This window comes from Ciconia boyciana, chromosome 14 (assembly GCF_034638445.1).
Source record: "Ciconia boyciana chromosome 14, ASM3463844v1, whole genome shotgun sequence".
In the NCBI taxonomy this organism is placed as follows: Eukaryota; Metazoa; Chordata; class Aves; order Ciconiiformes; family Ciconiidae; genus Ciconia; species Ciconia boyciana.
Window position 1 is genome coordinate 1,585,974 of NC_132947.1, and position 20,226 is coordinate 1,606,199.

Here is a 20,226-nt window from a genome sequence, read left to right on the forward strand (position 1 = left end):
CTTATCCCGCCGCCGCCCCGCCCGTTCACACGCCGCCACCCGGCCCGGAGCCCGCCGCGGCCCAGGTGAGCTCCGCGGGCCCGCGCCGTGCCCGGCGGGGAAGGAAGGGGCCGGGGCGGCCGGCGGGTGCTGCCGCCCCGATGACCGGCCTGTTTACACCGGGGCGGCGCGTACCACGGCGGCGGGGGGGAGGGGAGGCCGGCCGCCGCGCTGAGCCCCCGCCGCGCTGAGGCGCCCTGGCGGCGCGGCGCTCCGGCTACCGGGCGCGGGCTCGAGGGACCGGGCCGCCGCCGCCGAGGCCCGTCCCGCCGCTGGGAGGAGGCCGGGTCCCGGTGCGGCGCCCGCCCCCCACCCCCGCCGGCGCCGTGGTTCGTCCCGCGCCGCCGCGATTGGCCGAGCGCTTAAAGGGGCAGGCAGGGCGCGCTTTTCCGCCCTCCGACGCGGCGGCGCGTGCCCCCTCGCCCGCGCGGCGCTCCCCGGCGCGGCGCTCCCCGGCGCGCGGGGCGGGGGGGGCGGCGGCGGCGGGCGCGCGGCCCCCCCGCGGCGGCGCCGCCATGGAAGCGGCGGACGGCGGCCGCCGCGGGACACAAAGGGCGACGCGGCGGCGGCGACGGCGGGCGGCGCGGCGGGGCCCCATGACGGCGACGGCGGCGGGGCCCGGCCCGGGTGGCGGCGGCGCTCCGCGGTACAGCCTGCTGGCCGAGATCGGCCGCGGGGCCTACGGCGTGGTGTACGAGGCGGTGTCGGGCCGCAGCGGCGCCCGCTTGGCGGTGAAACGGATCCGTTGCGACGCTCCCGAGAACGTGGAGCTGGCGCTGGCGGAGTTCTGGGCCCTGACGAGCCTCCGGCGGCAGCACCCCAACGTGGTGCGCTTCGAGGAGTGCGTCCTGCAGCGGCACGGCCTGGGCCAGCGCATGAGCCACGGCAACAAGCGCAGCCAGCTCTACCTGCGCCTCGTCGAGACCTCCCTCAAAGGTACCCGACCCCCCCCCCCGCCCCGGGGCACCCTGGCGCTGCTGCCACGCCGAGGAGCCCCCCCCCAGCACCCTCCTGGGCACCCCGGCCTCATCCTCCCGCGATGTCCCCCACGCCCAGGGCCTCCTGCCCACCCTAGGCCGCCCCAGTGTCACCCCAGCCCGGGTTATCCACCCCTGAGCACCCTGGGTCTGCCACCTCCCCGCTGTCATCGGTGTCCCCACGCTAGGTAACCTCTGGGATACCCCACGCAGGGCACCCTGGTGTCACCCCCCTTTCCCCCGGGGCACCCTGACCTCCAGCTCCTGGGGCACCCTTCCCAGACACCCCCCACCCTGGGCAGCCCCCTTGCCCCCCAGCATCACCCCATTGCTCAAATCCCTCCTTGGCATCACCTGCCCTCAGAGGACCACCCAAAGCTCCCCCCCACCTCTCGCAACACCCCTCCCTCCACCTTAACTCGCCACTTTGCCACTGTAACCACCCCTGGGCTCCCCCCACTGCACCCCTGGTCGTCCCAGTCTCCTCTGTCACCCCTGCCAGCCCTGGGGTCCCTCTGTACTGCAGCGGTACCTGCCTGAGGCGTGCTCCCCTCTGCTCCCATCACCCGCCTCGGTCCTGTCCCTGCAGGGCTCCCCACAGGGTCCCTCAGCTGCCCCCAGCACCCATCTTTGGTGCCACCCACCCCAAGCACCCCCTGGGACCCCTGCACAGCATCGCCAGTCCCGGGCCCTGCCCCGTGCTGTGCTGCCCTCGGGCTCTGCCTGCGTGTCCCCTCCGCTCTCTCCGCTTCCTCTGTGTGCTGCTCCCGGGGACACCCTTCCCTAAGCCCTGTGCCTTGGCAGCCCTGTCCCCTGCCCACGGGGTCCCTCCTTGTGCCCTGCACCTCTGCAGCACCCCAGTCCCTTGTCCCTCTTCCTGAGGGACCCTGTTGTCACCTCCAGGCTCAGACCCAGCCCTGGGGAGCATCCCTGCGTGCTGCCCTCAGCCCTTCCCTGCACCCTCTGCCAGCACTTACCTCCTCCTCCCTTGTTACACCCCCCTCCTGGGGCTCCCTCCGCTACCCTGACCTGCACCACAGCCCACATGTGTCCTTCGGGGACCTTCACCAGTCTCTGCCCCAGTCACACCAAGGGGACATCTCCCTCTCCGCCCGACGCACAGTCTCCTCTCCTCTGAGCGCCCCAAGGCTGCAGCCCTTACAGTGCCCTGCCTGCTCCCTCAAGCTCGTACAGCTGTGGGGCTGTTATTTGTGCTCTCCTGTCCCCATTCCCCTCCCAAGTGCTGGCTCTGTGGGGACGGCCCTGGAGGCACCAGTGCCTGTAGCCTGGGCTGACACCCTCATCTTCCCCTGGGGTCCCTCAGCAGCGTCATGGTGCTGTCAGGGGTCACCTTCTCCTGCCACAGGCGATAACTGTGATGGTGACATCTCCGAAATGCTCCCTCCCTTCCTCTGCTCCCTTGGCTGCTTGTCAGACCCAGCTCTGCCAATGTGCACTGAAGATGTGGAAAAATACCAGAGTCCTGTCTCCTCGATGCCCCCAGCCTGCTGCAGCCAGAGCCAGCTCATCCCAGCGCCCCCCCTTCCCCAAATTTGTGTGCCAGGACTCCCGTACGCTCCTTGGGGAGCTCAGTCTCCCCATGCCCCCCCAGCTGAGCCCCCCAGTGCAGGCAGCGTCCAAACCCTATGCCCGGCACAGACTTTATGCAAGGCTGCGGAGACCCATCCTCCAAGCAGACCTCTGGCTCTCGGGCTGCCCCTGCCCTGCCTGTCCCCTCCGTGCTCCTGGGGGGACATGTCTGGACCTGCCTGGCTCTCCCCCATGCAGACCCGATCCTGCTCTCCCTTCACACTCCACGCACAACCACCCAAGGGAGCCCCTGCCAGAAGGGTAGTGTATTGCAATACATTTCTGTATTGCTTGGGTGCTTCCTTTGCATGCCCTCGCAGGCACGACTCCCTGGGAAAGGAGCCAGCTCTTCCCTTTGCTGAGTCCGTGTCCAGCTGTAGCAAGGCAAGCTCTTCCTGGCAGGTACAGGGGTTTCCTGCCCCCCTTGCCATGTTGTACGCCCTGAGAAGAGGCTTGGGGATAGCTCTCGGGTAGCTGTAGGTGCCCCCCATGTCTGAGTGGGGAGAGGACCCCCCTAAGTTCCCTGCCATGGGGAGGGCTTTGCCTGCCCCGGTCCCCCTGCAGCCCTCTGAAGAGGGGAGCAGAGCTGGGCTCTCCATCCCAAGGCCAGAGAGCAGCAGTTTTGCTCCCCAAACCGGAGTGCGTTCTCCCCTCCATCTGCCTTCCTCCTGACTGCCCTCCGGGCTGTGTTATCTGCTGGCCACAGGCTCGGGCAGAGGCTGTGCTCGCTGCCTTCCCAAGCTTTGGGGCTGATATGGCACTGAGAAATTTTTTCAAAACAAAAGCCAGAGCTAGGTGAGCCTCCCAGGTCTGCTTGCTCTCCTTCCTTGCCCCCAGCACGCGAGATGCGTGCATGGAGCTGCTGTGCTGTCACTCTGGCCGAGGTAGCCGGCACGTAGCTGTGCTGCCGTGCCATTCTGCACGACCGCAGCCGGGCTATTTACGGGCCTGCACAGATGCTGTGCCAACGCGCCGGGGCTCAGGGCACAGGGGGGGATTAGTCGGAGACTTTCTGAATCGGGAGCACAACTGTCAGGATACCAGGCGACGTCAGGTCTCAGCTACAGTGCGGAGCCTGCACCTTCATCATTTTAATGAGATGTGGAATAACAAATTTAAGGGCAGAGTGCAAAAAGGAAGCTGGAAGCCTGGCACTGAGCCCGGAGGAGAAGCATGTATTTGAGCCGTGTCCCCTGATACACGCACACCTTCAGGGCTTGTGCATGGCCACGTGCCCCTCTTGTTCCTAACCCATAGCAGTGAGAGAGCTGCCTTATTAAGTGAACAGGTATAGGGTGTTGCTTCCTAGCACGTCACCCCCAGGGCCACCGACTCATCGCTGGTGCTTGGCCATGCTTGCAGGCTGGCCTGGCATCGCCCAAGTGTGTTACCATCGGTCCAAGCACCCAGGTCCCATGCTGCTGGCTCCCGGCGCAGCCTCTTTGCACAGAGGGAGTCAGGAGTTACATGTGGCAGTGAGACGCTGGTTCTGCTGTCATTAGGTTTGTTGTGTTTTTTTTTTTTTCCCCTGGGATGCTAAGCAAATTAGCAAGCTGTTAATGAGCTCCCAGGGTAGGTCATGGGAGGGCTGCTGCAGGGACGGAGAGGTTAGCGTGTGCCGCCCTGTGTTTGGGCAGGGAGCGCGGGGATGCTCGCTTTGCGATGGAGAACAGGTCTGGCCTGTCTGCATCTCTTCAGCTCTTGGCTGCTTGACTTCAGTTTGCTAACATCTCATCTTTAGGAAGCAGCTTGCCAGCTCTTTATGTTTAAAGCTGTTTGTTTTGAAGGCAGGAAGATGATTTAACAACAAAAACACTTTCAGATTATAGAAAGAAAATGAGGAAATATTACTCTTGGCTTAAGCCTCTCCTACCAGTGCTTTACCCAAAGTGAAGTGCATGGTGCGTGCAGCTACTGCTGGGTCAGCGGCATCCTCCCTGCGCTTGCTGAGGTTCAGGGCCAAGTTTTAAATTGGAGCCTTCGTTGTGCTAAAAACAAACCTTGGCTTGTCGGAGCCAGCAGGTCCCTGCTGCTGGCGAGCCGGTGTTTGAGCCGCTTCCCTGCAGGAAGGGGCTGTCGGCAGCACTGCCGTGTGAACGCTCTCACCCTCCCACCTGCGTGCCCCGGCTTGATGCTCCTGGCCGCGTGTGACGGGCGCGGGGCTCCGCCGTGCTCCACATCGTGGTGTGGTTTCTGGCTGAGAAGAGCCAAACCCTCCTGCTCCCCATGTTGGAGCTACATGGATGCTGAGGGGAGCAGGAGAGCAAAGCCCTGTGCCCTGCTGCGACGTCGCTGGGGTTTGGCAGACCCGAGGTGGCAGAAGCGGTGTGAGCTGGGGCTGTCCTGGCTGCTCAAAGGTCTCTGCTCCCAGGATGAGTGGCCCCTGCTTTGGTTTCCACGCTGTCATGCTAGTCTCACCAAAGGGTGACTCGCATCGGAGAAGCTGCTTTTCCTGGTCAGTGTTTTGGTCTCCAGAGCCAAGCTGCCCCGTGCTGCTCCCAGTTGGCCCTTGGGCTCACGTGCTGAGCCCCCCTCCAGCACTTTGGGGTCTCATTTGGCCCCTCAGAGTGCACCCGGTGTCCTCTACCTCCAGCCTCTTCACGGTCCCTCCCATCCCCCAGACCTAACCTTCATCTTCTGCTGAGGCCAGGGCGGTGCAGCCAAATCCTTCTGTTTTGCAAACTTTCATTTCCATAGCAGTAGCCATGGATACAGACTGTTTGTGCAAATAACCAATATTCCCACCCACACTGATCACTGACCATTGCAGGCATGGGCGCCGGGCAGCCTGGGGCTTGGTGTCCCTGGTAGTCCTTGGCTTTACCTGCTGCTGGAAGTTTGCTTTCCCAGATGCTCTCTAGGGCTTTGCTAAAACAAACCCCAACTTTGTCAAATGGGTGGAGCTCTTTAACTGCTTTCAAAACACTTGGATTCGTCTGTGTGACTTGTTAACTGTGGCGGAGGTGAGTGGTGTCCTCCAGCTTCTCCCTTACAGTGCTCGAGGGTACAAAACTAGTTCCTAGAGCAAAACGATACCCTGGTTGTGTGTGTGCAGGCTCTGTCTGTCACCTGGGTGCTCTGTGCAGGTGATGTGGGGTCTGGCAGTGGGTTTTGCATCCTGGCATCAGCTAACGGGGCCGGGTCTGCCGCTAGCGCTCACCAGGGCATCCTGGCATTGCATCACCATGCCAGGGTGCCCTAGTGAGCGCCAGCGGCAGACCCGGCCCTGTTAGCCGGTACGATGCTGTTGCATTTCTCCACGTGTCTAGTTTACGTGCAAGAGAATCGTTTGCCTTGGCAGGGGGGTTGTGGAGTAAAATCTAGATGCAATGAATTGGACCTGAGATGCTCTGAGCTTGAAGAGCTCAGATGTCTGGTGAAGGAAGAAGCTGCTTGGGGCATAATATTGAGTAGCAGCACTAACGAGCGAGGCAACAGTTGTATTCATAAGCGTGGCTGAGGTTGCACTTAAATGTTGTTTGCTACTTGGGCCTCCAGTTTCCTCTCTTTAAAGACTTGCTGGCACTTAATGAAAGCTGTATGGAGTGGCAGAGCTCCCCTAGCACAAACACAATGCTTAAACACACAAATTTAGTCTGAGAATGGCCAGTGTGCTGCAAGGCTTTGACACTGGTGGGACTGCTCTTAGCGAGGCTGTACTGGCACAGCGTTAAGGGATGTGAATTACTCCCCACTTGCAGTTATACTAGTAAAGCGTTAAGGTATAAGCCAGCCTTTGCCGCCTGCAGCAGAGCTCAGGTGGGAGAGCTGGGGTTCACATAGAACTGATTTTTTTTTTTTTCCCATAGACTTGCTGCTAATTTTGCTTTTAGTCTGTGCCGCTTTGGCTGTCAGAGCCCGGGGAGAATTGCCTGACGGTAGCACAGGAAAATAACTCTCTGCTTCCAAGTTCCTTGCAAGCACCTGAGAAGACGCGTGCTCGGTCTCGCTCGCATGCCTGCACTTTGCTGGGAAAGGGTCCCTGAGCTGGGCTCAGATAAATGTGCTGGTGTGTGGCACTCAAGGGGATCCTAAAGCACTTGAAGCCACGGCAGTGCCAGCATGACGACTGCTGGTACCCTGCAGTGCAATAGGTCCTGGTCACATTCCTAAGGCCTTTACTATCTGCATAAACCAGACCCGTTCCTTGCCCGTGCTGAGTTAGTGTGGACATTTTGTAATGTCTGAAAAACCCACTCTTGCTTTTCTCCCTTTTGGTTAGGTGAGAGGATCCTGGGCTATGCGGAGGAGCCTTGCTACCTGTGGTTCGTCATGGAGTTCTGCGAAGGGGGAGACCTCAACCAGTATGTGCTCTCACGAAGACCCGACCCGGCGACAAACAAGAGCTTCATGCTGCAGCTGACCAGCGCCATTGCCTTCCTGCACAAGAACCGTATTGTCCACCGGGACCTGAAACCAGACAACATCCTGATAACCGAGAAGTCTGGCACCCCTGTTCTCAAGGTGGCTGACTTTGGGCTGAGTAAGGTCTGCGCTGGCCTGACTGCTCGGGGCAAGGAGGGTGGGCATGAGAACAAAAATGTGAATGTGAACAAGTACTGGCTGTCTTCGGCTTGCGGCTCCGATTTCTACATGGCGCCCGAGGTCTGGGAGGGACACTACACCGCCAAGGCTGACATCTTTGCCCTTGGCATCATCATCTGGGCCATGATCGAGAGGATAACTTTCATCGACACGGAGACCAAGAAGGAGCTGCTGGGGACCTACATCAAGCAGGGGACCGAGATTGTGCCCGTTGGGGAAGCGCTGCTAGAAAACCCAAAGATGGAGCTGCACATCCCTCAGAAACGCAGGACTTCCATGTCTGAGGGGATCAAGCAGCTCTTGAAAGACATGTTGGCTGCTAACCCGCAGGATCGACCTGATGCCTTTGAGCTTGAAACCAGAATGGACCAGGTTACATGTGCTGCTTAAATTCAGGGCAGGGCACTGCTGTGCTTTGCAGCTGGGTAAGTGATCTGCAGTTTTTGTATTATTCTAACTGCTGTACCAGCCCGATAATGTACTTTGTAGTGACACAAAGGAGTCTTTTATGTTCCCAGAGCTATTTCTATAGTGACTCATCAGAGCACTGCTTCTGAGGTTTTTTCCACCTATTCTACTGCAAAAATAAAGTAGAGGTGGGAAACAGAATTGGCAGCTGCATGTCCTGCTGCTGCCCAAAGGCCCAGTGGAGCTGGCAGGGCTGGGCAGGAGCCCTGCTCCTCGGAGGTCCTGGCCAGTGGCTGAGAGAGGCTGGTGCACGGCAGAGAGACCCGCGAGCACCCTCTGATACCAGCTTTGGGTACGTCAGTCTCTCCCAGGGGCAGGGAAGGAGCTGCCAGTTCTGCCTCCTCTGCTGCGTGGTATAATCTCTGCGGTTGGTGCTGAGAGCACCTCGTCATCTAGCACAGTCCCCTTCCCCTCTGAGACTCGGACAGGACAGCTCGGCGCTCGGCTGGCTTGGTGAGCAGGCATTGAGTGGAGTAGCAGGTCCATCTCGGTATAGACAAAGCTGTTTCCTTTGCTTTCACCTACGAGGCACGTGGGTCCGTCTCATTTTGTTTCCTTGCTAAAGGCAGGCTTCCCTTTGGAGCGAACTGCAGTTGCCCAAACCCAGTAGGATGCTTTGGTCTCCAGCGTCTGAGTTTGTAGACCTGCGTCTGCTCAGGAAGGAAGCTTACAAAGCAGTTGTGCTCAGGCTGAGCTCAGCTCTCTTCAAGCAGAGTCCCCTCCCTTTTCCCCCCAGCTTGGTTCCTAAACAGTCCCAAGCTCAGAGGTCCCAGCTGTGGGACCCCCCCTCTGGGTGGCCAGACATGGTCTGGAAGGACCCCCAGGGACATGGGGTAGCTGGCGGTGTCACTAACCAGTGACACTGAAGGACTGGGAGGTGTTGCCTGCATGGCAAAGCTGCCTGTAAACAAGAGCTGTTACTACGGATTCTCCCGGCCAAACGCTTCAATGAAACTGAGAAAGTGCAGATTACAAGGGGCGAGGCCGATGTATTCCCAGCCCAGGTTCTTCCTCAAGCTGCTGCGGAGCTGCCGGCCCCTTGCTGGTCACAGGAGACCTCTGAAAGCCTGTCTGGGTCAGCTTGGGCTCCCCAGCCCTTACCTCACCCCGACACCACGCAGATCCTGCTGGACCAGAGCAGAGCACAGATACAAGGGAGCAGAGAGGGACGAAATGGCTGCCCTAGCCAGCAGACACCCAGCCTTCAGCCTTGCAGCGATGGCTGTACACCAAGCCCGCTCCTGAGAGCGAGCCTCCAGCAGCAGGGCGGTGGGGAAGGTGGGGGCATTTTAGCAGGTTTTACTAAAAAACCTCTTCACTGCCCACCTGAGGGTTCCTGAGCTTATGTAAAGCGATGGGCTGCCCATCCGCTCTCTGTGCGTGTGCCTGGGTAAGCTTCGTGCTGTTTGCAGAGAAATAGGAATATGGAAATGGAAAGTCCCATGGGGTGGGTCCAGTGTTGTCACTGCTGGTTTGTCAAAACTGGTCCACAAACCATTTCCTCCGCACCCTGGCACAAAATAATTTTAATGCTCCTAAGATCTCCAGCACAAGTAATTGATGCGACTGCTTCCGCCTGGGGCTGGGGCTCGGTACTGGTCCCAGTGCAAGTGTGGGCTGGGGATTAGGGTGGGGGAGTGAATCTGCAGAAATGTGAGCCCTCAAGATGGGTGTGATAAAGTCCCGGGGCAAGAGCAGGGCACCCCACCTTGTGCCCCAGGGCGAGGCGTGGGTCTCCTGGCTGTTGGGAGCAGCTCTGCTGGGTGGCAGAGGGTCGGGTAGGGGTTTGCTGCCGCCGTTGCCATCTGCGATCGCTCTGTGCTGACACGATGCTGCTGAGTTATGCAACCAGCCCGTGCCCTCCGGGGAAAATTCATCCTGCGCATATCTGCGGAATAGTACATGCAGGGATAACAAACACCGAGGGGACAGTCCTACCCTGAGGCTCTGCAACCCCCCCCCCACACACCCCCCCGCCTCCATCCGCGGCCAGAGCCAGCCATGAGTCGGCACCGATCGGCTCCGTCGTGACACAGCTGCAGCAGAGATGGATGCGCTTATGTAACGCAACAGCCTGGCATACGTAGCGTGGCTGCTTGGCCCAGATAGGAGCCTGGCGCCAGCCGTATGTTCACCGCAAACCTACAGTGTTGTGCTGTGGGGAGCATTCCTCTGGCTTGTTTATGGGGCAGCAGAATATTTGGTGTGCTCTCCTATAGGGTTTTTCTAATGCGTTGTGTGTTTGTGCATTCAAATCAGCCTACCTCTGGCTGTTATTAAATGCAAATCTTAAATCGGAAACCCGCTTGAGAAGCTTAAAATGGGATTTAGAGCAGGGCCTGAATTCTGCTCTCAGGTAATTTAAGTTGACCGAGAAACTCAAGTAACCTCTTCCGACTTAATTGTGGCACTAGCACATCGTGCTGCTGGGTCATGCAGTGAGTTGTTCTTCCCCAGGACAGCTTCAGACACTGCTCAGCCTTGGTTCATGTCATAATCTGGAATGCCCCTTCCTGACCCAGGCAATCAGATTTTTGCTTATTCCTTGGTAGGCCACTGACGTCTTGTGATTTTGCTTCGTGTCCCAGCAGCTTTGCCTTTAGTTCTGCTACGGATGCTGCACACACCTGCCAGTCAGCAGGCTTCATGCTCTGTTACCCTTCCAAAATGCAGATATTAAATGTCAGTTCTCAGCCAGGAAAGTGTTTCTGGCTTGGTTTCTGCTGGATACCAGGGTGTCTGGGGTGGAGATGAGCCTGCTTATCCTCTTGCTCCCCTCACCACCGCTGCTGGTGGCCCCAGGGCAGTAGGTCCAGCAGAGGTGGGCAGCATTTCCCTAGGCAAAAAGGTCTTGTCTTTTCTTATTTGAACACTGTGCTTCCCCACCTTCTGCAGGAGTTTATCTAAAGCCTGAGATTGCTGTTCCCAAAAGCATGCCTGTTGGGCAAAGAGGACAAAAGCCTTTCTAGTACAAGTAGGGAGGGGCTGGATTGTGCTGGGTCCCTGCTGATCGGCTCTTGACTGCCGGGTGATAGCCCAGCACTGTGGCTGCACTGCACCCTAAGGAGTACTTCACCCCTCCTTGTCGTACTGGAAGGTTGGGGCCGCTCTCCTCTCCCTTTCCTGCAATGCGAACACCTTTTTCTTTGTGTGTCTTTTTTTTTTTTGTAGCTGCCCTCCCCAGGGCAGGCGAGGGGCCTCCCATGGACACGGCTTCAGTGGGACCCTCTAACGTTGTGGGTTCGTGCAGTGCGGATTGAGCAACCCGTAGACAAGTTGCTGAGGAGAGAGGTACAGTGAGAGCATGTGGCTGTTTGGTGCTCGCTGGAGTGGCACCAGTGGTCTTGGCCACAGAAACAAAGGGAGCAAGTGGCAGCGTCACCCACCACCTACGGTTACACATTTAAGAAATTTCGTAGTTTTAATTCACATAGGACATCAAACTGCAATGGTTGTGATCAGTGTAGAAGGCGGCTTGTTCTGGTAGATCATATTCCGTGATATTTTCACTGTGGATAAAACAGTAGGTCTGACTTTGGGGTGGATGCTCAAGGTGAACGGCTGGAATCTGTGCATGCGGTGTGGTGCAGACTGCAGCATCTTGGGGGCTGCCTTCAGCAGGAAGGTGTCTGACAGCCAAGACCAGCCTGCTTCACTCCAGCATTTCTCCTCCTCCTCTCTCACTGGTTTTGATCATTCCAGTTTCAGCTGAAAGTAACTGTTTGCATTTGCATTGTTCTCCTCTTTGCATTTTCAAAATACAACGGGAGCTGCTGCTGAACAAGCTCATCTGCTCTCCCTGCATGATGGTGTCTGTCCCAGCCGCTCCGGAGCACCGCTAATAAACTGCTGCCCTACAGAATTTCAGACCTGGAGGGCAGGGATCCCACGCACATCAGCAGCATCTCTGCGAGTTGTCAGTGAGCAGGGCTCTTTCATCAAGTTAGGTCCTGTCTGTTAGTCCCACTCAACTCAAATTTTACCATGCAGTAAAAGTGCCCTTACTCTGCTGGCCGGGAACAGGTGAGCAAGTCAAGGAAAAGGATAGCGGTTTCATTTCTGAAACAATGTTGGTTTTGACTTCAGACTGTTTTCAGTGTGGTTTGTGAATCTTGGCACAGACAAAAGCCATGGGACAGTAAAAGCAAGGTCGGTTCCTCTTCTTGGCCGTAGCAGCGGGTGCAGCATCGCAGGGCCACCCCGCGGAGTGGTGACATCTTTCTGGGCAGCGTCGATTCTACCTGGGGAGAAGCGAAGCCCTGAGGATGAACTGGATCATGTCACCTCTGGCCAGATGTGTTTAGCGTTTGCTCACTGTCAGCCCTGCTCTCCCTCCTGGGGGAGGCCGCTGCGGTTGGATTTAAGGAAGCTCCCAAGGAATGCGTCACAAATATACGTACAGAGCATGAGGAAGGAATTAGGAGATAAAGCAGGCTCTCAGCCCCCTTCCCTTGTACCCTGTGTTCCCACGCAGGGGTAGATAACGTGATTAACACGAGAAGGTGCTGGGTTATCTCTCCCTCCCCTGCACTGAGTCCTCCGATACCACGCAGACCGTGTTGCCACCTCCCATCTCTGCCGTGACCCATGCATTAGTGTCATCTTCCTTAGGTGCTGGATGAGGACTCCATGGGCTGCTGGTTCATATCCTGCTGATGCTGAATGAACATTCGAGCTGATTAAAACTATAAGTGGCATCAGTGGAGAGATTAAAAGCTCTTGAACAAGCCCCTGAAACAACGTGCGTCAATGGAGTGAGCTGTCCTGTCTTCAGAGCCGTGAGCTTGGGGCTGCTCAAGCAAGCGCCTTCCCTGAAAATGCTCCTCCTCCAGGGAAGCATGAACAGAAACGCTGCCCTTCTTGCTAATGAAACTGCACCGCAGGAGAAATCTTCCAGAAGATTCCTTGCGCGATTGCCCCTGACCTGATATCCAAGTGCCTCTTGCAAGCCTGCCTTCTCAAACAGAAAGGCTTTTTTCCTGATTGCAGCCTGCAAAAGCAGCATCTCCTGGTTAACCTCTCCTGAAAAGCAGCATGCCCATGGCCCTGGCTTCTGCTCCGAGCAGCAGAGGCAGCCTCTTCCTTTAGAAATGTGTTCTTCAGGCACGGATTTCTTTAATGAGATTTCCTAGGCCTAAGGGATTTGAGTAATTTGCTGGGCAGTGGCAGGTTTTTTTCTTCAGCAGGTCTCTCCCGCTGCTCCGTCACTGTTGCTCGGTGTCTCTGCAGAGCTCCCCGCTTGTTCCCGGTGGGAGAGGACCTGCCCCTGCTGAAAGGTGGGGGGGGCTAAATCCACACCCCCCCCAAATTTTTTTCCATATAACTGAGCTCAGAGCTCAAGTTTGGGGAAAAATTAAACCGCTGTTAGCTCCTGGAAAATTAGCACGAGGGGTGACGAAGTGAAGCAGGGCCCTCCCCTTGGGTTGAAGTTTTGCACATGTCTCAGTGACTTCCAGCCCCGTCCCCCGCTGCAGGAAGCCCTCGAGGAGCCAGTGGGCAGAGCTGACAGCAGCGGGGAGACCCCCCGGGTCCCTCCATCGGGCAGGTGGGTCCCAGCTTTCATCGAACCATCACCGCCGCTTCCCAGCACAACCCCTGGCCTCAGCTCTGCCGGTCCCTCCTCTGAAGGCTGTGACATCCTGAATGATGTATTTCCAATACAGAAGTGACATCACGTGTGTGCGTGCTGTTCCTCTGCTGGGTCCAGGCTTGCTGCTGGATGGGATGTCCACAGGGAATTTACCGGGTTGCAGACGAACTGGGTGGAAATTGCTGGTGGTTTATGTGCAGAGTTGAGCGTTTCTGCGTCCCTGAGCTCGGAGGACAGGAGGGTGCGGTGCCAGGGCTGTGGGGGAATCGGTGCAGCACCCTTGGTGCCGCAGGGGCCGTGGGGGATGCTGTGCGTTGGGGCTTTGGCCAGAGCAGGGACCGGTGCAGCAAAGTTCTGCCCGTTCTTCCCTAAAATCCCTGGCACTGAGCATCCTCGTGGGCTATTGCAAGCGCAGCTTGGCCGTGCTGTGAAACCCATCCTGTTCTGCTTTCAGTTGCACTGAAATGGATTTTAACCGCCTCTCGCAGAGCCACTTGAGAACCCCGAGTTGCTGCTGACGCACAGGGCGAGCGGTGCAGGGCGTCCCCGTGTCACAGCTTGTTCCACCTTTCCCAGGGTGTGCGGATGCAGAGGACAGGCAGCCAGCGCTCGCAGGCGCGTCACGTGGACCCTCAAGGCCGGGCTCTGCTGCGGCAATCCTCGTCCTTGTTCCAGCTGGGCTGTCACTGTGCTGAGCCCTGCGGGATGGGGCTGTGTCACCAGCGTGCAGGGTGATGCTCAACCCGCAGCCGACCCATCCCGGCTCAGCCCACGCGCTGGGGCAGCTGGATGCGTCCTGACCTTGGCAGTGCTGCGCAGGGCTGTTTGAATCCCTCCCGAGAAAGATGTGACTGTAAACCGAGTCTAGACCCGCAGCGCCTGGATCAATAACAACAGCACTGCGAAGTAGAGAGATGTGGCAGCGCTCATCTTGGACTAACTGGGACCAGTGGGAAGGCTGGGGGAGTGGGCTCCCTCTCCACAGCAGTGTCCTCCAGCCCTTCCATCCGGCAGCCAAATCCGCTTACCGTTGCGCCTTCCCCCCGCTGCAGTTCGTAGGCATTGCTGTTCGCAGTCATCGGTTGGGGCCGTGTAACGAGAAGGCGTGTGCTCATCTTGAGTTCTCCCAGACCCCCAAATGATGCTTTAGTTAAGGCTTGGGAATGAAAGGAGAGGTGCAGCGAGCACAGTGAACCAGTGATCCTGCTTGCTTTACCTACCTGCAGTCTGGGTCGGGTGGCGGCGGGAGGGCTGGCAGGATGTTGTCACGATGTAGTAACTGGGACAAAACCGCTGACGTACCTGACCTCTCTTTCTCCTTTCTTGTTTTTCTTGCAGGTTTATTTACCAGGGACCCATAATCTCCATTATTTACGTGCAACGAGGGAAGTCAAAGATAAGGGAAGATGATGATACAGAAGATCCCTGGTCTGCAGGATCTCTGGCAATGTGAAATCTTTGGGTGTTACTTTGTTTTGTTGGGAAGAGGTGTTCTGGGGGCGCGGGAGGGGACTGCAGAGGCCTGTAGAAGGACACAGGCTGGCAGCTATTGTGCTCACGAGACTTTTAAACAAGATCCAGAGAGCAGAGCTGCCCCTGCCCAGCCCTCCCCCTGTCTCCTGTGCTGCCGTTGACTCAGTAGATGTTTCTAGAGAAGATCTGGTTCCATAAGGAGGTAGGAATCAGCATCCCGGCAGCGGGGTGTGCTGCCAGGCACCAGCTCCGAGTCCAGCTGGACACAACTTTGGGTTTAAAGCTATTGCTTTCGCCTAGGGGAAACGGGAGCAAAGTGATTGCTAGGTTTGCACTGGGAGTGCAGTGCTTTAGAAAAAGTGAGTTTCTTGGACCACGTGTTGCAAGCAGCTAAATAATTTCATAGGCGGCTTCTGAATAGGGGGATGCTGCCCAGGCTATGAGCAGTTGACGTTAGGATAGAGTAGCATAAACAAGCTGGAAAGCCATTTGGCAAGGCCGGTCTGCTGCTGCGACGGGCAGACCTTCATTCTCCCCGAGCTGGATTTCACTAGTGACGTTTGTTACAGTCTTTATTCTATAGAGAGGGCAACGGGGAGCCCGTAGGTACATTTTCAGGTGGACATCGCCTGCATCCAAGAGAAAGAGAAAGCAGTCCACCACTTTGATCCCTTTAATGCCAAACTTCAGTTGTTAGGAACAAAACTTGGGAGAGGAAGAGGTTTGGCCTAAATGGCTCACGGGCTGGATTCTAGCCTCTGGTGAAACACTTTTCCCTGCTAGGTGACTATCTCCAGGAAGCAAAGGCAACGCTGCTGTTTAGGTTTGGTTACAGTACAGCTCAGGTAAGGAGATTGGAACCTCAGGCTGAGCAGTTAATACTAGATTTCCTTGCCTATATTTAGAGTAACATTAATATTCTGGGGCTGACCCCATGTTGATGGTCTTTAGACTTTGCTCACTGTAAATGCAATGTAAAGCACCACCTCTTCTCCACCCTGCAGGTTCTGAACCAACTAAAACATTTCTCACCAGGCTAAATCACCCGGCAGCGGTTTGGGGATGCAGGAGCTGCCAAGGCGCTCGGCCCTTATTGCAGCCGGAGCTGGCCAGGGCCACAGGCAGAAGAGGGTCCCCCTGAGCCCTCATCCCTGGCTCTGGGAACTGCCCCGTGCCTGCGCACAGGCTGCAGCTTTCCCGTGTCATCACTGGAAGGTTCCTGAACTGGCAGCACCTCCTTGTATCTACTCAGCGTACTTTGCTGACCTCATGGGAATGAATGGGAAATGCAATCAATTCATGTGGGCCAAGGCAGAGTTAAAGCAGGGAGAGGAGGGAGGGGTTTCTTTTTTCTCTTCCCCCTATTCCAGGACAAAGCTAAGGCTGTCGCTGCAGAAAGCCAGGTCCCTCTTAGGACAATGATGCCAGGAGGCTCCAGACCATGTGTCTGTGCCTCGTGAAGGTTTGGACAGCACAAATTCGGCGCCAAGCCCCTGTTCCCACGCTGCTCTTCTGTTTGTTCCTAGGGATGCTTCTGTGGGCTGTGGCCAGCCACAGCCAGACCATGACTGTACAGGCTCCTTCCAGGCTGGCTACGGGGGTGTGAGCAGTTTGGGGTTGGTTAGCAGGCGCCGTGCTCGGCCCTGGCCGCAGAGCGCTCTTGGGGGCTTTGAACAGTGCGTTGGCTGCTCTCATTTCTCTCTAACTAGTAGCAGATCCCTGCAGCGGCCGTGCCGAGGAGCTGCAGGCGGGTTTCTCCCCCAGGTCCCAGGGAGGGCTTGCAGAGCCCTGCACATAGCCCGGCATCCTGCAGGGAGGGCTGCGGTGAGACGAGAGCTGAACCCCGTAGTTTGCAAGTACAGCGTTAGTGCCCTGATCACCGGACCATCCTTCTTCCACCTGACAGAGCCTTTGCTCCTGACTGTTATAACTTAACCCTGGCTTGAACGGTTGCAGTAAAAGAGGGCTTTACCCTCCCAGCCCTGCTCACGAGGCTTTCCCTGCTGGAAGGGCCCCTCACTGGGCATTATGCCCCAGGAGAAGGGAGCTTCCTAGCAGGAGACTTCCATGCGTGGAAACCAAGCCTGAAATGCAGGACATGGAGATGGAAGGTGGTGAGTGGGCTGCTCACCGGGACCGCAGCCTCCAGCCAGCTGCCAGTACCCTGCTCCTCTCTGGGGACAGGAGCGAGCCTGGCAGGCAGCGCCTGGGAGGGTCACCCCTCTTGGTCCATTGCTGTTTCAGGCCATCTTCAAACCACACATCTCCACCTCAGCTTTTGCATTGCAGATGTGTTTTTAAAGCAGCTTGATGTTAGTGAGCTAGACCGTAGTGCCTTACTTAGGATTTAGCAAACACTTCCAAGGACGAGACCTAGGGCTGCTAGCCTTTGGCCAATGTGGATGTTTCCCTGATTAGTTTGTCCTTTTAAGAGCATTTCTCCCTGATGATTTTGCTGCTGTTTGTGCTTAACTCCCCAGACTATATGGGAACCTGCCTTGTGTTTACAGCTCCTAGCATCTCACCTCCCAGTTACTTTGGCCCAGACCAGCGCTCCCTCTAGAACAAGGTGGGAATGGGGAACAGCTCAAACTCGCACGTGCCGCGGAATGGGGGACGTTTAGGCTTCTCTTCCCAGCTGGGTCTATCGGGCGTCTCCTGCCCAGCTCCCGCAGGCTGAACTACTTCTTCCGCTGTAGATGTTTCTGGCATTAGGATGCGCCTCTGGGAAAACTCAAGCTTAGGAAAGCAGCACCAAGCCTGCAGCCCATCGCCCAGCCTGGAGCCAGCCTGTTTCCATCTCTTCCTGGCCACAGCGAAGCTGAGCATCCAGGTGCCGGGGGGCCGGGGCAGTGCGTGGGGAGCCAGGCACCCCCTCAAGAAACCCTGCCGCCCTCTGGGCTTGCGGGGCCCCAGCCGGTGCCTGTGCCGGGGGAGTGATTGTATGAAACTGTTTACTTCTATGCTGTTTACAAGAGGGATGTGGGGTGGGGGGGGGGAACAAGCCAAGCCTCAGGAGGATTGGGAAATGTGTTATCTGCACCAGCCTGCAGCAAGGCCCACACCCCTGGCATCATGCAGGTGGCACGGGGATCTCCTGGCCAGCTTCGGTCCATGGGGAGGAGAGAGCGGAGGTGGCTCTAGCCTAGAGGGGTTAGATTAGCTCCCCCTTGTTCCCTTGCTGCTGCGTTTGAGGCTCAGCGGTGCTAGTGACAGATAAGAGTTACCCCTGTGGTCTTCCTTTACTCCTCAGGACCCGGCTCCTTCACATATCAAAGGCTCCCAGAGCCTTTCTGGAGCAATAAGACTTAAAACAAGCATTACCATCGTTGTGGAAATCCTCCGTTGTGTGCGTTGTACGTCTCCTCCGTATGCAGTACCGAGTCTGGGTTTAAGCCTGCCAAGCATCATGGGCCAACTGCTTCAGGGCACAAACTGGGATGCGTTTCCCTGTGCTTTCTGCAGGTCACGAGAGCAGGGAAACCCACTGCTGCTTTCCTTCGTTACCCCCGGGCATGGGCTGCCCAACCCTCACACTACAGCTGCCCGGGATGAGGGGGGCTCCCGGTCCCATTTTGGCAACACTGCTGCAGGACAGGCGTGCGGTGCTCAGCCCCGTGCCGGCTCGGCCGTGCCGCAGGAGCGGGCTGTGTGCTTTACCCCAGCTCCTCGCAGCCTCCCAGCCCTTCAGCCAGGCTGCACAGGCCTGTGAGGCTCAGCAGAAGGGCAGCGTTGGGAGAGTAGAGCCCCTGGCTCCCGGCAGTGGGATGCGGCCGATGCTCGTGCTGCTGGCTCCCTCGCCGAGGCGCTGCCTGGGAGCCGTTGCCGGTGGCGGGGAGAGCTGTGCCGGCGGCTCCTCTGCTGCTCAGCTGGCTTCCCAGCATGTGACCCTTAATGTCCAAAAGCATTTCACACCAGAGCAGGGTCTCTGGGCGGTGGGCACAGCTGGAAGGAAAGCACAGGGAGCTGCTCTCTTCCCGCTGCGATCTGACAAATCTTGTTTCTCTGCAGTCTGCCCAAGTGCTTTTAACTCCAAGGGTGATGTCCAGGCTGCAGGAGGAGCTCGCAGGGGGTAAAAGGGAGTGCTTGGTGTCCCCATCCCGGGCCTTCAGTTCACTCACGCAGCAAACCCCAGCAGCTTTGCAGAGCCACTTCCCTGCAACACCAGGGAGGGGCTGGGGCCCCAGCAGCGCTGGGCAAGTCCCCGGACAGGGGTACCCTGGCCCAGCCCTGCTCCGGGCTCCCTCCCCTCCCTGCAGCCCCCGCGCTGAGCTAGCAAGAGCAGAAGGCTTAAACCCAGACTCCAAACTAAAGATAATTATATTAGTAAATGAACCTGTACTTTTTTTTTTTTTGCACAGAAGCTGGTAATCTAGGACCTATGTGTGAACAACTTTATATAAATATTTTTTGTACTTGGTTTACTCGGGTTGGTATGAGACATTCTATTTAAGTTCTTTGAACACTGTGGATACCCTGATCTGTATGAGTGGCAGAGGCTTTGTAAATTAAGAGATGTTTGTGTGAATAAAGCTATTTGATGGGGTTGAAAAGCCACACACAACTTGAAACACAAGTTTTGTGCGTTTGTCCTCAGCCATGCTGCGGTGGGTTTGTAACGAAGGGCAGTCCCTGAGCAGTGGTGGGTAGACCAAGGCCCTAAAGTGGCACTGGCTCCATCCCGGAGGGCAGGTCTGGCTAAGCCTGGGCTGGGCTAGCTGGCCTGACCCCAGGGGCTTAGGGCACTAAACCAAGGCACAACGGTCGGTGCCAACCAGAACGTGGCTCCCTGGCACGCGGCACCCGTGGCTATTTATCCTCGCCCCAGATTAGGATTAGCCCCGTTCTCCCTGCATTAGCAGGGCAGGCAAGCTCAGCCTCTGCCTGCACGCTGCCTGCGGAAAGGCCTCCCCGTCCTGCCCCTTCCCCGGCAGCCCTGTGGTCCGGGAGCCAAAGAGGACAAGCAGCCTCTCGCCCAGCCGGCCACCCGCTCTGGAGGTGGCTGCAAACCCAGCAAGGAAAATGCCCTGCAGCCTTGCCGCTTTAGTAGCCACAAATATTTTCTCCCTTTGTACAGATCCTCTGCCCCAAATCCCAGGTGCACAGACCAAAACCAAGCCAGTCACAGCACCATGGAGCCCCTGTAGCCCCATTTCCAGCTGGGACCCCCAGTCCCACAGCTGACATCCATGATGGGAAAAGCACAGCGAGGCTGAGCCGCATCCTGTGGCAACGAGAAGTTTTCCATCGAGCAGGGAATGGCAGCCAGCAATTTCCTGGGTGTCGAGCAGCTTGGGGCCACCCCGAGCTGGTGAGGGACACAGAGCGTCCCGGCACACGGGGCCATGCACTGCTGCTCGCCAGCCCTTGCGTAACGGCCCCGCAGCCTTGTGCGACCCAGGGCAGCCGCAGCACCCGTGCTCGGACGTGCTCGGTGGCCAGTGCTCCCCTCCCGCTCCCCCCCAGCAGCCGCAGCACTGCCGGCCATGTGGCCGCACGCTCCCCCCACATGGCCATCAGCATTGTGCTCCCTAATCGCTGCCG

The 20,226-nt window shown here is 57.7% G+C and overlaps 1 protein-coding gene across 1 annotated transcript; it reads left to right on the forward strand.

Annotated features, from left to right (window-relative positions):
- The first annotated feature begins 512 nt into the window (after positions 1-512).
- STK35 (serine/threonine kinase 35) lies at positions 513-18,784 on the forward strand. The gene is made up of 3 exons (XM_072878951.1): positions 513-975; positions 6,829-7,576; positions 14,548-18,784. The coding sequence occupies exons 1-2, from the start codon at positions 555-557 to the stop codon at positions 7,539-7,541; spliced, it is 1,134 nt and encodes a 377-aa protein (XP_072735052.1). The 5' UTR covers positions 513-554; the 3' UTR covers positions 7,542-7,576; positions 14,548-18,784.
- The last annotated feature ends 1,442 nt before the right edge of the window (positions 18,785-20,226 follow it).

Excerpts from the sequence above, each read along its gene's own strand:
- STK35 (XM_072878951.1), top strand. The coding sequence starts at position 555 with ATGGAAGCGGCGGACGGCGGCCGCCGCGGGACACAAAGGGCGACGCGG. Across the intron at positions 976-6,828 it reads CGTCGAGACCTCCCTCAAAG|GTGAGAGGATCCTGGGCTAT; the intron begins GTACCCGACCCC and ends CCTTTTGGTTAG.